Source organism: Nannospalax galili, unplaced genomic scaffold (assembly GCF_000622305.1).
Source record: "Nannospalax galili isolate Female #2095 unplaced genomic scaffold, S.galili_v1.0 scaffold318, whole genome shotgun sequence".
Lineage (NCBI taxonomy): Eukaryota > Metazoa > Chordata > Mammalia > Rodentia > Spalacidae > Nannospalax > Nannospalax galili.
In genome coordinates this window covers 4,347,276-4,364,875 of record NW_008341889.1, presented here as the reverse complement: position 1 = coordinate 4,364,875, position 17,600 = coordinate 4,347,276, and the positions used below count along the sequence as shown (strand labels likewise).

General features: G+C 41.7%; 1 protein-coding gene across 3 annotated transcripts in view; it reads left to right on the top strand.

The window, feature by feature from the left end:
* Nucleotides 1–17,600, top strand: part of Tec (tec protein tyrosine kinase) — a 130,234-nt gene that overhangs the window by 42,608 nt on the left and 70,026 nt on the right. For all 3 annotated transcript variants that reach the window (XM_008837702.3, XM_029565710.1, XM_029565709.1), the window contains exon 2: nt 4,747–4,932. In XM_008837702.3, the coding sequence (XP_008835924.1) occupies nt 4,795–4,932 (138 nt within the window). In that variant the 5' untranslated portion in view covers nt 4,747–4,794. The remainder of the gene's footprint in view (nt 1–4,746; nt 4,933–17,600) is intronic.

Genomic DNA, 17,600 nt, shown 5'->3' with positions numbered 1-17,600 from the left:
ATAGGGAATCAGGATGCAGACCGCTCTGGCTTCTTCCATGCTGAACAGGGGCATAGGGTGAGGCAATTGGTGTACCCCTTCAGTGGGTCTATCTAAAAGACTCCCAAATTGCATAACTTTTATCTGTAAGGAGAAAAGAAAGTCCTTGACTGGTGCCTAGGAGATATGAAGGAGACGTAAAGGCAAGAGTAATTCGCATTACAAATTCTAGACAGGGAACCAGAAAAAAGTCAGAACAGGGCAAATTTCAAATGTTCATATGAGAGTCCATTGGGATTTCTTGATGGGAGCTTCCAAGAGCATCCCTTCATTGGGTTCCTCCCCATTTTTTTTTTTTTTTGTCTGCCAAGGCTGGACTCGAGAGTGATGGAATCAGGATTTTCTTTCAGGTACTTTGATAGCTATTGGAGTGGCTAGAATCAGTGTCAGTTCCCTCTCAAAGACTTCTAGATAGGGGGAGAAAACAAATTTAGCCATCGTTTTAGAACAATAGCTGGTTGCTTCCCTTAGCTACAGGTGGGCACTACAGTGTTGGAGACCAAGATTTGAAATCTTACGTCTGAGCAGCACTTTGTGATTAGAAGCAAAATCATCAATGAGAAATAATTGTCTAGATAACATTTTATATGGACTTAAGTCTAACATCTGGGAAGTGTAATCCCTTGAGCTCTTAAAGAAATATACTGGTCACTTTAATCTTTAGTTATACTTTCCTTTTTGGTGTTTAAGACCATACAGTTAGCCCAAATAAAACAATTTATTTTTACTCTTAAGGTCATTTGAGGATCTATCTGTTCCTCAGGGGTCACATGGGCTTGGGAGGAGCCCATGGCTCCTTCCTTTTACCAGTTCCATCTATGTGAAGACCAGTCAAAGGTCCTGCTTGACTGTGGCTGACTTCATTTGGAAATGTGGAAGAAATGTTTCCTTTGTGTTGACCCTCCTCTTTGTAGCCTGGATGCTGGTTCAAGTCCATTTTGGTGGGGTCTCCTTGGCCTCCTTGATCAAGAGGACTGGTGACCCACCACAATTACAGGACATTTTGAGAGATGCTCAGTCCCCCTGGAACTAGTCGACCTAGGAGGGCAAGGAGCAAAAACTGTCCTTTATGTCCCTCTGACCAGATTAGTACAGGCCTCAAAGTATGGCTGTTAAATATCCAAGAAGTTTAGTTCCATCAGTCTGGTACTTTTAATTATCATGTGCTATGTAGATAAAGCTGGGGCAAAAACCAAAAGGCCTCAGATAAACCTTGACTAGACATATATTTTGTTCCTTAAACTAGTTGACTAAAGTATGACCTCAGAAATTTTAAGATTGTGTGTATATTATTTTTGTCTCATCCTTCATATATCATAACAAACCTACTCAGACCTTCATCACTTGCTTAGGCTTTCTTGTTTTTTTTCTGTTTTGGAAAATATCTCCAGTCCTATATCCTTTTAACATCTTTTACATTCTCCCTTTTCTTTTTTTTTTTTAAAATAAGTTTTATTTATTATTTTTATTTTATGTGTATGAGTGTATTGCTTGCATGTAGGTAGGTGAACCAGTGTTATGCGGTGCCCATGGAAGTCAGAAGAAGGTGTCAGATTCCCTGGAACTGGAGTTACAGATGGTTGTTAGCCCCCATGTGGGTGCTAGGAATTGAACCCAGGTCCTCTGCAACAGCAATCAGTGCTCTTAACCACTGAGCCATCTTTCTAGCCCCATTAATTATGAGACATAATAACATTAACAAATTTTCCATCTGTTGTGAGAATTCTTTTCCTGGGGATACTAAGCAATGTTTATCCCTTTCTGAGGTTCTAGTGTCAAACCAATGTTTGATTACAGTTTTCTTGGGGAACCAATGAATTTACTGAGCTTACTTACAGAGATGACTGAGGGGTTGCTGAGGTGTATGAGTGACCTGGGAGTATGCACACTGGGAAGCCTTTATTCCCTGATGGCCTTTCTTAAGTTGTCATTTTTACCTTGCACTGAAATGTGTCACAAAAATATGGTAAGGTAATTTCTAAAGAAGTGGAATTTGCATACCAACAGTTTCTCAGGAAAACAAAATAAAGTACTAAAAATACGTGTATTTTTTGAGATAGGCTCTCTTTATGTAGCCTAGGTTAGTCTCAGTCTCATGATCCTCCTGCTGAAACCACCCGAGTATTGTGATTTACAAGTGTATACTACCATGGTCAGCCTCAGTTCTAACACAGAACAAGAAGACCAAATTAGATGCATAAAGAAGAGACTTTCTTTGATTACTATTAGGATGGCACCATGGGTTGATAGGTCTGGGTTGTAGCTGGTTAGGAAGAGGCTGCTGTAAGCAATAAGAGTGCTTAAAAAGAGGCACAACAGTCCAGACTCTTTCTTTAAGGTAGTGGTTCACAGTTCCTTTGGCACAGAGAATCATGATGATCAGGACCCACTTCAGACTAAGTACATACTAAAAAAATGCAAGTGGGGCCTTGATATTTATATTAAAAACAATTCTTTAGGTGATTCCAATGAATACGTTAGGATCTTAACAGCTAGGTGAGACTCTAAGCTATATACAGTAATTACTATAGACATGTAAGACTATAATTAGCTCTGTGATGAGTGAGGGAGATTATGGGCACAAGAATTAGAAGAGTGTCATTGATTTGAATCATGAGGCAGGGCTACATCAAGGAAGTGAGTTCTGAGTTGGAGTTTTCTTAGGTGGACAGTGGGGAGTGGGAAGTGTCCTGTAGCCAGGGAATGAATGGTGGAGAGGTATCCCTGCACATTCAGGGGTCTCTTGTGAGCAGCATGGAAGAGTGGAAGTAGATGTTGGTTTTCAGGTTGCAGTCAGATTCTGAAGTCTCTGGGGTTAGACTATATTTTAGCTTTATCTGCAGGTGTTGGGGGGACATTGAGGATTTCTAATGAGTGAAATGGCTTGCTAAAACTTTGAAGACTGTGTCACTGGGAAGGAGTATGTAGTTAACACTAAAAGAAGGCAAAGTGTTAACAAAGGAAGACCAGTTGGGAAAGTGCTGGCATGGTCCAGATGTGAGGTCAGAATCCTCTGAGCTAAGGGAATGGCAGTGGAGTTAAAGGTAACAATAATAGATATTTGTGTAGCATTTTAATAATAGGTTTATTTTCACATCTCATTTAGACCTCACACTAACCTTGTGATAGTCCCCTCCATACTTTGTAAAGGATGGAACAGATATTCAGAGGTTGAACTACTGTAGAGTAACCTCATAAAAAACTGAGAAGCCTGACTGGTGGACAACCATCCGTGAAGAGGGAGTAGTTCCACGTGTGCACTAAGGTTACTGGGTTGGAAGGAACCATGGTGGAATTTCTCAGTACCTAACTTAGTGTCCAGTAGTTGGATGCACTTCCAAGTAGCTGCCAGATGTTCTTCATGAGACTCCTCTTGCCTCTGTGGGTTGATATGCAGCTACTCCCTGAAAGGTCCTGAGGAAAGGGAAGGAAAGCCGCCCTTGAGTCACCTGCCTCAGAGAAGAATCCACAGGCCTTTTCTGAGTATCCTTGGGTCCTCAAATGGTTGAGAATTAGGTTTTGTTAAATTTTACATTTATTTGTTTATTTGTGTGTGTGTGTGTGTGTGTGTGTGTGTGTGTGCGCGCGCGCGTGTGCGTGCATGCATGTGCACACCACAGTGCATGTGTAGAGGTCAAAGGATAAGTTTTGGGAGTTGTTTTCCTTCTTTTACCACGTGTGTACTTGGGATGGGACATAGGTTATCAGGCTTGGTGGCAGGTGCCTTTACTTTCCGAACCATCTTGCTGGCCTTTGGTTGAATTTTCAAAAGGCTTCCGATACAGGGCTGTACCCAGGTGGCTGTGCCCTGAGGAACGTTAACTGTGACCGAATGGGCTTCCTTTTTCTTGTGATCTGGACAGAGTAATGTGGGCATCAGAATATACCCCTGTAGCAGTGGGTGCAGGGTAATGTGGGCATCAGAGTTTACCCCTGTAGCAGTGGGTGCAGGGTAATGTGGGCATCAGAGTTTACCCCTGTAGCAGTGGGTGCAGGGTAATGTGGGCATCAGAGTTTACCCCTGTAGCAGTGGGTACAGGGTAATGTAGGCATCAGAGTATACCCCTGTAGCAATGGGTTCCTTTTGGTACCACTAGGGTACTGGATCAAGATGATATTCTTACTGAGCTAGAATGTGAGTTATATCCACCAGCATGGCCATTTATTGTCTACCATGGTCAGGTGTGGTGTTGCATGCCTTTAATTCTAGCCCTTGGGAGGCAGAGGCAGACAGATCTCTGTGGCGTTCAAGGCCAGGTTGGTCTACATAGTGAGACCGGTCTCAAAAAAAAACAGGTGTATTATGTTGTGTGGTCATTTATTTTGTATATCAAGATCTTGAGCAATTCAAATATCAGCGTAAACCAGCAACACAGGCAATGGAATGTATTGTCATCTGAGATATTTGTTCCCTATAGTCAGATAGCAGAAGAATGTTCTAGAGGGCTGAGGGAGTCTATGAGAGACAAAGGGATGCATCATCATCTTGGGAAACCTTGATTAGATTTTCCCAGGAAATGATGGTGTAGTATTGAGCTGAGGTAGGAGACAGTGAGCTTTTTGCCTTGGACATTCTCAACCTGGGCACGCAGAGTTACACACATGGGCTCTAGCTGGCATAAGAGTAAAGCCTGTATTTGTATTGTGAAATGGTAACATCCTTAGAAAATTAAACTCCTGTTTTCACTGTTTATTTTCTTACTTTAGAATCCTGGGGTCGTCAATGGCAGGAGGAGGAGTGATCAGAAGACCGAGATGAATTTTAACACTATCCTAGAAGAGATTCTTATTAAAAGATCACAGCAGAAAAAGAAGACATCACCCTTGAACTACAAAGAAAGACTTTTTGTACTTACAAAATCCATGTTAACCTACTATGAGGGCCGAGCAGAGGTAGGAGACAATCATAATTTACTTTGCTGCTTTCAGTGTTGATCCTGTTTTAGTAAATTGACCTGTTCCCTGGAGTTAATGAACTTAAGGTTAGGATTTATTATCATTTGGACTTGAAAGGTGAAATTTAGCATGTGATGGAAATCACATACAAGTCTGTCAGTATATTTTAGGATATGTAGATCTGCATCAGCCTACTGAACCAATCTGCCAGGCAAAATACATTCCTGTGTATCCTTATGGAATTTTATTAGGTATATTAGGAGCATGGCTCTTTCCCACAAACCACCATATTGTTTATCAAAGTCTTCTTTGTGTGAACATTTCTTCATTATTAAGTAGAACTTACTTGGAACTCATCAGTGACTTGGTGAACCCGTTATTGAAGTTGACCTTCAGTGGTATTTTTCAATTCTTGATGCTAAGCATCCAAGCATCTACTACAGCGGTTCCTTGATGGGAGTGGGTGGGGTGGAGCTCAGGAAGACTAAATCCTCCTGGCCAGTGAGCACCAGCTACAGGGATGGTGGAATGGCGGTAAGGAGGAACTCTGGTCAGCCAGCTCCTGCCTTTTGGCAAGGAATATGAGTGGCAACCTCTGATCCACTTTTCTGATCCTTCCATGGCGGACGTGGCATTTTCTAGTACTGCCATGGTCTTCTCCGCCTGAAGTAATTTTGGGTTCTAGAGAATGGCTGGGCACTGGATTTCCCTTGGTTGACCACATACTATAGTCAACTTGGATACAGTGAGTTCTTAGTGGTCCTGATATTTGGACTTAATTTTGCTTATTGTTTCCACCCTGGGGCCCTTTTCTCAGGTGTGATTCACTTTGTTTTTCTTTTGGTTTGTTTCTATTTTATTCCCACTGACTTCTCTGCTTTGGCTCCCAGGTTTAGACAGAATGGCCACGCTTCTCCAAGTAATCTCGGCTCTGCTGATTCCTGCAGTGGCTTATCATTGTGATCTGCTATCCTTCAGGTTCACACACCTTAGGGCCATAGTACCTTAGCTCTAAATCTCCTAAATGTTAAAAACCAAAACTTCAAAAACTCTTCCGTGTAAAACCAGAGCCAAGGCAAGACCATTCCCTCTTTATCCTATTCAGTATGAATATATATTTGTGTGCCCATTGGTGTGGCTAATCTTGTGGGGCTACCTCAGTCCCTGCTGGGAATGCTCTGAAGATACGGTATACTTGCTGTATTTTCCTTGTTACCTGAAAAATCCAGAAGTCCAGAATGGTTTTAGATAAGAATTGTTACCAGAAATAAGGATTATTTTAAAATCTAAAGCAGATTTTGAGGGGAACTTCAGTGTTTGCTATATGGCATTGATTTGCTGTAGCTTGACTTTAATATACTAAGTCCATGAAAGAATAGAAATACAGTGTTGGAAATGGTAGAAGTGGGACCTTACTAACCCAAATCCTTCAGAAACTTTACATTGCCATCTTAGAACTATGGACCAATACTATTAAGATACATCACAAGGGTCCTCCACTTTGAAGATGGTTAATATACAGTTGTTCCTTGGTGTCTGTGAGGGAACTGGTCTCTCTCACCACCACCTCCATAGGCTCAAATATGTTATGTAAAGTAGTGTAGCATTTGCACATAATCTGTGCACACCCTCTTGTATATTTTAAATTATTGATTATAATATCCAATATAATATAGGTGCTATATAAATACTCTGTATTGCTTAGGGAATAATGACACGAGGAAAGTCTTTGCATGTCTGTGCAGTACAGATACAGTATTTTCCCCCCAAATCTTTTCCATCTGGGATTGGTTGATTCTATGGTTACAGAACCTGTAGGGATGGAAGGCCAGCTGTGCAAAGTTAAAAGGGCCCGGATTGTTTCAGCTTAAGCAGAATGAGATAATCAGTGGAATCCTTCTTTAGATCCCTGCCTACTGTGAGTGTGGAGTAGCCTCAGCCACTGGGAGATCTGGAAAGGACTGAATGAAGTGGTTGTCCAGCATGTAGAAATCCTGCTTTGGAACTTTTACTAGGATTCAATTTCCTTCCTGGCTGTCCTGAGTGGCCCTGTGATCCTGGCCATTAGCCTGATTGCTTCCCCACCCCCCAACTCCTCTAAAGGCCTTTTGATCTCTCAGGCTTTCTGCTTTCATGGCCTCGCATTCATTAGAGATAGTGCTTGAAATGGTCACAAACTTGTTGCCTCTCACAGTGGAGTAAGCGGCTGCCAATGGTGGGGTGTAGCTTGGTGGTAGAGTATATGCTTAGTGTGTGTGTACAGACCATTGGTTGAATCCCCAGTACCTAAATGAAGAAATAGTTCCTTATATTAAATCATTGGGAATGTTAAGATAAGAATCAGAATTCTCAAAATAACAATACTTCTAACAATACTGGACTGATTTCCCACTGATAACTCTCAGTCTTTTTCTAGAAAAGCCCAGAAACACCTCACTGTGGCGTTTCTTCCCTGTTTGGGTGGGTGTGTTCAGTTCCTGTTTGCCATGGATGCATCTTGTGCTTTTCAGCTCACTAGTCTTAGAAGTCATGATTCAAAGAGCATTGTGAGGTGGAAAGCTCGTAAGAGCCAACAGGTGCATTGAAAACAGTATGTGTTAAGAATGTAATGTTTTAGAATTAGGCTACCCAAGCCATGGAGCCCATATGAGTTTCCAATAAGTAGTTCTATCAATATTTAAATTGTCTGTAGTTCAGTCTTCAAAAGCAAACTAGTGAGGAGGCTGTTGATCTAGTAGCTGTGATTCCTAATTCCTTCATGGCCATCCAGTGCTCACTAATACTTTGTTAGAACTCTGAGTTAATCGTGATGGTCAGGGTCATAGGTCCTGTCTTTATTCTCCATACCCAGCTCCTTCAACATGGTGGCCAGAGCCTTATTGGAATTCTAGCTGCTAAATTCAATTTTCTGTGCTTCTCAAAGCATACTGAGGAATTCTGTTTTGGCTAGATCATCAGAAATCCAATTAAGCAAGTTCCCAAAAGTCTGATATTACAAAACTGGTGTTTCAGTTTCTGCACTGGGCTGTTCTTCAGTTTGCTTTTCTTTCTCTTCTGGTAGAAAGAGAATTCATTCGTTCATGTTTGTACATGTGCTAATGAACTGAAGAAAAGACCTTCCTGACAGTTTATTTTGTTTGATCTTACTCATAATGACACAGACCATGGGGGTTTGGTAAGTGACCCTGCTTTCTAGTTGGGTGCTAAATGACACATGGGATAGAGTCACTTGACATTCCAGTGGAGGCTGCATGTGACACTGAGATGAGAGTCAGGGAGGCACAGGGCTGAAATTTGTTCAAGAAAAATAGTGACTGGAGAATGATGAGGAAGAATGCTGAGATGCTGAGTAAAGGAAATTTCAAGTAGTATGTGAATTTGTAACAGCTATTAGCTAAGAAATCAGATTGTAGATTGGACTGTGACACGCTTTGGTTGGCTTGCTGTCTATAATACTGTAGCACAGTATGGGTGCTGGAGAATAGTCTATTAAATCAAAAGAGTAGGTTGAGTAGTGTGCAGGGTCTCTTGTTCCACCCCCATGCCTACTGATTTACTGTGAGGACTCCCAACTCAGCATCTCCTCACACTCAGCTACGATTCATTACTGTGAAAGAATACAAAGCAAAACCAGCCAGGTGAACAGGCACTAGGGGCCAGTACAAGCATCCAAAGAGTCTTTCCCTGGTGGAATAATAAAGGATGTGCATGGTCTTCTCATATTTTATTGTGACAATTATAAAATGTTGACTGTGAGGGAAGCTTATTAGAGATTCAGTGCCCAAGGTGTTTGTTGGGGACTGGTCACAAAGGTACCCGCTGCCTAGTATATGCCAGAAGTACAGTTTCAGAAGGAAAGCAGGTGTTGAGTTTAAATGAAACTCTTGGTACAGTTGAGACACAGTGAGTCACTCTTACCAGTACTTGAAAAATCTAAGTTGCCAGATACCAGCAGGCCTTTCTTAACAGTCTCAGGATGCCGTGTTAGCTCCTTTCTACACTCTGGTTCTAAAACTGATACCAGCTTGTGGAATACTACATGCAGTCTATGGTGCTGCGTACTTTACATGCACATCTTATTAGATTTCATTTCAAAATGAGGAACCGAGGCATAGAAAGATAAAAAAATCTTGTGCAACATGTGTCATGCAAGAAGTTGCATACACTTGCAAGAAATTGCATGGTTGTTTCTTCAAAGCCTCTGTCTTTTAAACTACCTTGCTATTCCATGAAAAATTAGAGGCAGGGGATGCCATTACAGCACTCTGTAATAGAGATAAAGTTTTATTTTAAAACTTTTGAGAATATTTTATTATTTTCATTTGCAATTTTTTTGAATTTTCCTTGTAACCAAAAAAAGATTCACACTAAACATGTTTTTGTCCTGTATGACTCTAATTGGATGTACTAAAATAATATTCTTCAATTCACATATGGAGTTTAAAATTCCTTTCATATACATTATATCTTTTTATATGGTTAACTTCATTTTCATCACCATTTTAACTCCATCATACATGTGATATGTTACCAATTTCAGAGAAACTGAACCAATAGTTTACATAGGGATATTTATATATGTAACAGATACATATATATGTGTATGAATATGTGTATATACAAATATATATGCATATATATCAAGAAGAATTGGCTCACATAATTATGGAGGCTGACAAGCTCCATGATCTGTTGGCAAGCTGAAAACCTGGGAGAGCCAGTGATGCAGTTTAATTGAAGCCTGAAGGCCAGAACCTGGGGAGCCACTAACATGCATGGAGAGATGTCCCAGGGTAAGCAGTGAGGCAGGAGGAAGGGGCCATTCCTCTCTCTTCTGCTTTTGTTGTGTTTAGAATTGGATAATGGCCTCTCACATCGAGGAGGGCAGTGTACTTGCTGAGCCCACCAATTCAAATGGTGCTCTCATTTGGAAACATCCTCACAGACATGGTGAGAAACAGTGATTAGCCTGGGGACTCTGTAGCTCATTCAAGTTGACACATCAAATGAAGCATCACTGAACTGTCTGCTCTGCTACAGGCTTATTACAACCCTGGTCATCTCATACTGCCTTAGCTGACTCATTTCTTGGGCCTTCACCTTTCAGTTGTTCTATCATCAAAGGGATATTTAAGACCTTAGCTTCTCCAAGACCAAGCAAACATGCTTTAGCAAGGTACTTGATTCAACTTTTCATACACAACATCTTAGTTGTCTTTATACCCCTTTATCCATTGGCACCTTTCCATACCCCTCTCCACTGGATTTCATACATTCTGTCATTTACTTTTTATATTTTATTATTTTTATTTCATGTGTATGAGTATATTGCCTGCATGTATGTGAGTGTACCTGTGTTGTGTAGTGCTGTGGAGGTGAGAAGAGGGTGTTGGATTCCCCCTGGAACTGGAGTTAAGGATGGTTTGTAGCCACCATGAGGGAGCTGGGAATCGAACCCTGGTCCTCTGCAAGAGCAGTTAATGCTCTTAGCCCTTGAGCCATCTCTCCAGTCCTGCATTCTACCATTTATGTTAAAGTCTATTGAGTCAAGTTAATGTCCCCTGCTGTTCCTTAGTGCAGGTTCATCCACTGGGGTCTAGTCAGCCTATCTAGAGTCACTCCTTAAAGAAGGTCAGCTTTATTTTTTTTTTCGTTTTGAGACAGGGTCTCCCTGTAGCCCCAGCTGTCCTGGAACTCACTGTATAGACCAGGCTGAGCTCAAACTCACAAAGATCCACTTGCCTCTGCCTCCCAAGTGCTGGGGCATGCACCAAGCTAGGGTGCCTGACCAGTAAGCCCCAGGGAATGCCTGTCCCTGCTGATTCAATACTAAGATTAGAGGCATGCACCACCATGCCTGGCTTTTTCTTTCTTTCTTTCTTTCTTTCTTTCTTTCTTTCTTTCTTTCTTTCTTTCTTTTTTTTTTTTATAACTCACTAAGTCCAGTTAGTGCTGAATCTGGGTATTGGGGCTGTCCACTAGAGCATAGGAAACTTAGTTGTGGGAACACCCTCAAAAGGAATGACGCTGCTTCCCTTTGTGGTTATCAACTGCCAGTAGCTCCTTAGTAAGGTGTTGGGCCAGGAAAGCACCTCCCCTGTCTATGCTGGAAGTGTGGCTGGCTTGATCTTGTGCAGGTATCCACAGCTGCTGAGTTCATGAGTGCAATAGCCATGTCATGTCCAGCAGACAGCATTTCACAGCCCCCCTCCCACCTTCTATTTTTTCCTCCTCCTCTTCCAAGATGGTCTCTGAGCCTTGGCAGGGTGTGTGTGGGTGGGTGGGGGAATGGACCAATAAAGATGTCCCATTTAGAGCTGAGCACTCAGTCTCTTATTCTCAGCACTTTGACCAATTATGGGTCTCTGCATTAACTACTGCCCACTGCAGAAAGAAGCTTCTCCAACTAAAGTTGAGATTAGGAGAACTGCAACTTCTAGCCCATCCCTCAGCCTGGGGGCAGGGGAAGGTAGAAGGGAAAAGAACTGGAGATAGTCGCTTATGACCAGTGATTTAAACTGTGTAAAGAAGTCTCCATAAGAGCTCTCTCTGAAGGGTTCAGAGTTTCCAGACTGATGAATAAGAACATATGTGCCAGGAGGATGGTGTAACAGGAGCTCCTGGGATTGACACTCCTCTGGACTTGCCTTTGTATTTATCACTTCATCTGGTTGTTCATTTGTAATACGTGAGTTGTAGTAAGTGAATTTTCCATGGTGGATTTCAGCAAATGCTCAAATTGAGGAAGAGGTTGTGGGAAGTTATGATTTGTAGTGAAGTCTGGCTCAAGTTGTTGGTAACCTGAGATCTACTCCTTATGCTTTATGCCTGAAATATACATGGTCTTTTGAGACTGAATACTTTGCCCACGGGTGTGTGTTGGCTCAGGCAGTTAGTGTCAGAATTGAGTTAAATTGTAGGACACCCAAATGGTATTTCTGAGTGAGTCTACTAAGTTTCAAATCCGGTCTCTTATATTCCTTCCTAGTGTGATGCTCAGTGTCAGAGGTGTTGAAATAATGAAGAAGAAAGGCTTTCTGTCTGTTTTTCAGCTTTTCAAGGGCAGGAGACCCGGGTCTTGGCTTGTCTATCTTTGTATTTCTGTGCAAAATGGATATTCAGTATATGACGCATGGCTGGATTGCAGGAGAGATGGAGAGACCTGCATGTTGGGAAGCACACAGGGCAGGTTTACCCATGCCAACCAGATGCTTGATGTTTTAGTCTTTCTCCTAGATCCACTGATAGAACGATGATGGCTATCAGTTATAGATATGCTGTCAGAGTGTGTTGAACACCCTGGAGAGCTCTCACCCTGGAGAGCTCTCATATTTATCGAGCCTCCTGAGTCACATGAAGGTTGCTTTCTTGACTAGTTGGCAACTTAGAAGCTCTTAATGATGTAGGGATAAGAGCTAGCAAGATTAACACTACCCCCTTTGTAGATCAGCGCACCCCTAAGTAGGAACCATAGGTGTACAGATTTTCTAAACCCTTCCTGATGTTTTAAATCTTTTAGCACTTCATTAGATGCTGGGGAATTGGTATGGCATAGAAAAAGAGTCCATGTTACTGCAGGAACCATTGGAAACACTTGCATCACCCTGTTGAGTTATGGCTCCAGATATCATAGTTCCTCCCTAATCCCAGGGATGCAGTCTAAGACTTCTGGGTGATCCCTGAAGCTATGGGTAGTGCCAACCCCCACTTCTGCTGTATTTTCTCCATGCACACATACCTGTGATAAAGCTTAACATAAATTATACAGAGAAAATAATAAAATTGAATTATAATAATATACTGTAAGAAAATTGCCCCTGGAATACAAACATTACAATACTGCTATAGTGGATCTGATTCTGAGCTGGCAGCTAATTGACTAACAAGTGTGTAGTATATACAGTATGGATACCCTGGATGATGGACTGATCATGTCCCAGGCTGGATGGAGTGAGATATCCTGAGATGTCATCATACCACTCAAATGGCATGAACTTTAAAATTGTTTAGTTCTGAAATTTTCCATTTCATATTTTTGAGCCATGGTTAATTCTAGGTAGCCAGACCTCAGAAAGCAAGACCATTATAAATGGAGAGTTCTGTGTTCTATGAGTAGTGCAGTGGTTAGCACGAGGTATGGTTTTTCATACTCAAAATTCTCAACTATCTCAATACATGAGAACTCATTTTTCTTACTGGCACTTGAGCCTCCTTGTTTCTAAACTAAAGTAGTGCCACGTCAGCTTCCCTTTTACATCTCAAGTTCCGTCTGTCTCTTCTCCCATTTTTGACCTACATTGCTTTTCTTCTACTCCCTGGGATCTGACCTTCCTTCTCATTAATCACTTAAAAACACCAGAATGGCAGGATGAAGTCTAAAGGTCTAGTTTACTTCCTTAACTTGGCAAATTACCTGTCTTCACTGGATAACATTCACTTTTGTTTTCTCTAGGAGGTTGAAACCTATTTAATATAGACAAGGGGGGAGAATTCTGTTCCATCTCTTCATACCCCTAGTTTTGTTAACTTTTAATTTTGTAGTAGTTTCAAGCTTCCTGGTAAACAACAACCTCATGGCATAAAGGAACTCTGAAGTGTCTTTTGCTGTGTCCAGACTGTACATGGCTCTGCCCAGGGGTGCCGCCCTTCTCTTGGTCTCTGTCTTTTTTATGTATTTTTTTCCCCACCAAAAGCATTTTGGAGTTACATTATAAAATTGTCTCTTTACAAATAAATAGGTTATTGTGCATTGTCTAGGAACACAGACACTCTGTTTTATAGCACAGTATAGTGGCACCATAATCAATATCTGGACTTTGGGTCTGGGTCCATCAGCACATGTCATCTGTGGCGACACTTGTGCCTTTGCACCTTTTTAGCTGTTTCTCAACCTTCCTCATGCCCCAAGTCCAGGGTCTACTTCATAACCACAGGCTGATTTAGTTGGCCAAGAAATAAGGGTTTTTAATGTTCTTGGTAGAGGAAGAGAAACATCTGGAAGGAGTTCTCTTCTTTGTTCTTTATACCACAAAATGCCAAGTATGTCATGAACTCTAGTAAATACATGTAAGAGTCCTCAGGAAAGCCAATCACTTCAGAGTCTCTAACTCTTATGCCCATGATTGCCTTTAAGGATGGGTGAGCTTCCTCTTTAGGAATGATTTATTATAACATGATCTACCAGGTGAGAAGAAAAAAATCAGTTATTTTATTTTTGGGTCTTTCACTTTCTCTCCTAATTTTTAAACTACTTCTACTTCTACTACTTCTTCTTCTTCTTCTTCTTCTTCTTCTTCTTCTTCTTCTTCTTCTTCTTCTTCTTCTATTTTTTGATTTTTAGAGATAGGGTCTCCCTGTATCCCCAGCTGGCCTGGAACTCGCTATATAGTCCAGAGATCTGCCAGAGATGGGATTAAAGGCATGCAGCACCATGCCCAGCAGCTAGGAATGTAATGGATAATGTATACATTATCTATAATTGCTAATTCATCAAAAGAAGAATTTAATCAAAAGTTTTATTCTTTTACAATTTATAAGTAGGAGCAGCACACCTTTAATTCCAGCACTCGGGAGGCAGAGACAGGCAGATCTCCGTGAGTTCAAGGCCAGCCTGGTCTACATAGTGAGTTCCAGGACAGCTGAGGCTACAGGGAGACCCTGTTTCAAAAAGACCAAAAAAAAAATTCTAGATTCTGAGAAACACTCTTGGATCTAGCTGTGCTAGTTTGTTTTATTTGTTGATTATTTATATTATGAGAGAGACAACAACTATAAGAGAAACCAGGATTTCTGCTCAGAAGTGGTAGTAATATATAGTTTATTTATAAGACATGGCTGTCAATAATGCTTAGTGATATCCTCAAGTCAAGTTTACACCAACTTTTATTTAGCTAATTTTCATAAGACTGAGCTCTCAGCAATTTTTAGTGATAATCAAAAGTCAAGTTTGCATCAAAGTTTTATTTAGCTCTTTTTTTCTCACTGAATATATTCAAAAGACTGTGCTGAGAGACCGAAGGCACTTATGAAAGAATCAGCTTCCAGAAAGTTTGGGCAATGATGTTGTAGGTTCTCCCACCCTTTTTTTCTCATTGGCCAACTTGAAGGAAACTGACTTGTCTTAATCACAAGTATATGCAACTTCTTGCAGAAATTTCTTTTCAAGAACTCTGTTTGACCTCATTATTTATATAACCATCATTTTGTTTCTCTGTCATACAATGAACTGCTGGGATCGGGGTTCTTAGAAGTCTTGAAGCTACTTCCTTATGAGTAGTAATTTCTTTTAAGTGTTTGATGATAACAGTAGTGGTAGAAAGGCAAAGAAGACACTGAAACGTGTCCTCTGACCTTTGCTTGTGCAGCATGTCAAGAGTGTGCCTTGAAGGCAGTCACACACACACACACACACACACACACACACACAGAGGGGCAGGGGAGAAAGGGAGGGAGGGTGGTGGTACTTAACCTGGGAAGACAATTTGACAATTTAAAGAGATCAAATTTGGGAAATGGGGACTGAAGAGATGGCTCAGCAGTTAACAGCAATTGGCTGCTCTTCCAGAGGACCCAGGTTCAATTCCCAGTGCCCACATAGCAGCTAACAACTGTGTGTAACACCAGGTGCAGGGAATCCAATGCTCTCTTCTGACCTCCATGGGTACATACATGATGACAATACGCTCATGCACATACAGTAAAAATAACTAAATACTTTTTTAAAATTTGGCGGCTGCTTATCCTAAGTAGTGGGGAATGGCTGGGGATGCTGACAACACAGCAGACAGTAGCAGGGATATCAGAGTATAAGGGCTGTAGTAGGGGGAGGCTATGGGAGGGTGCCATCTGGGAAGTGGGTGTATAGTTGACTAAGAATTGTTTGGATGTTCTGTGTGATATACACACACATACACACACGCAAATCAACAATTTTTTAAAAAAATGTATTATATTTGAGGAGGAAGCATGGAAATTTATGTCATGTTAATTAGTAGAAGTGATAAACGTTACCATTGAAATCTACCCGATAACTTTATAGACATACACAGGTGCCAAGTATCCAAGTGCATCCAGTTATGACTAGTAATAGATACAGATTAGAGGTGCATGTGCCAACATCTCAGTGTTACTAGCAAAAGCAATGAATCTTTCTGCAAGGAACAATTTATTCTAAAATGAAATGGAGATCCTTTTTAAAGGTTAAAAACTCATTCAATTTTATGTCTTACAGGGCTCATACTGAGTTCAATATTGTATAACTGTATTAATTCAACTGTGAACCTAAAAATTTACAGCCACTTTTGAAAGAGCTGTATCTTTGCTCTGGAAACTATTATTGTGCATATTAAAGCTGTAATGATATGTGTCTTCTAAAAAAATAATATTTTTAAAATGTTGAGATGGCTCAGCGGTTAAGAACACTGGCTGTTCTTGCAGAAGACCTGGGTTTGAATCCCCACACCCACATGGCACCTAAAACTGTCCTTTACTCCAGTTCCAGGAGATCCGACAGCCTCTTCACTACACGGGTACACTTACCTACATGCAGGCAATACACATACACATAAAAATAATAAATAAAGCTCACCTCCCTCTGCTTTCCTGGGCCTGCACAACCTGCAAGCCTCTCTCCAGGTAAGTTGAACTCGCCCGCCATGCCTTGACTCCCCCAGTCTCATTCACCCCCCCATCTCCCCCGCCTGTCTCTCCTCCTAGCCTGGGTCCTGTCCTATTCCTTGTCTTGGCACCCCAGACACTAGGGGAAACACCACTGCTTCCTGATCCTTGGCATCCAGACCAACCCAGTTCCTTCTTGGGTCCCCAGGAGCCCTTGGGGCCTGGTCCCGCCCTCACCTCCCTCTGCTTCCCTGGGCTGCAACAACCTTCCAGCCTCTTTCCTTGATGCTGGGGTTGACCTTTCCTCTTCCTGATCCTTTACATCCAGACCAACCCAGCTCCTCAGTGCAGTCCTCAGGAGCCCTTGGGGCCTCTTCTCAACCCCATCTCCCTTTGCATCTCTGGGTGACATGGCCTCCATCCCAGCCTCTTTCCTTGATGCTGGCGTTGACCTTTCCTCTTCCTGATCCTTTACATCCAGACCAACCCAGCTCCTCAGTGCAGTCCTCAGGAGCCCTTGGGGCCTCTTCTCAACCCCATCTCCCTTTGCATCTCTGGGTGACATGGCCTCCATCTGCCCTAGACCAGCATCTTTTCTGGGCCCAGCTCCCAGGCCAGTCCAACCCCCAAATTCCTGAGGCCAAAATCTTTCCTGTAGGGATCCAGACCTTAGGAGAAAGCCTGAAAACATCTGACCCTCATCTGAATTGGGCCTCAGTGGGAACTCCTGAAGACAAAAGCAGTCTGGCCACTCCAATATAAAATCAAAAGAGAGAACCAGAAGCTTAGAGGAACCAGCTTTTCATGCCCAAAAGTAAACCACAAAGGCACATAAAGTTCCCAAAAAGAAGCAGACCTAAACATGAAAGCTTGATTCTCACATAAGAATCAGAAAATACAAAAGAAATCCACATGTTAAAATCACAGAGAAAAAATAAAACATGAAAAACCAAAATAATATATCCCCAGCAAATACCAATAGTCCTCTAGAGGAGTACAATGAGAACCCCCTAGAGATAATGCAGGACATAGATCTCAAAAGAACAATT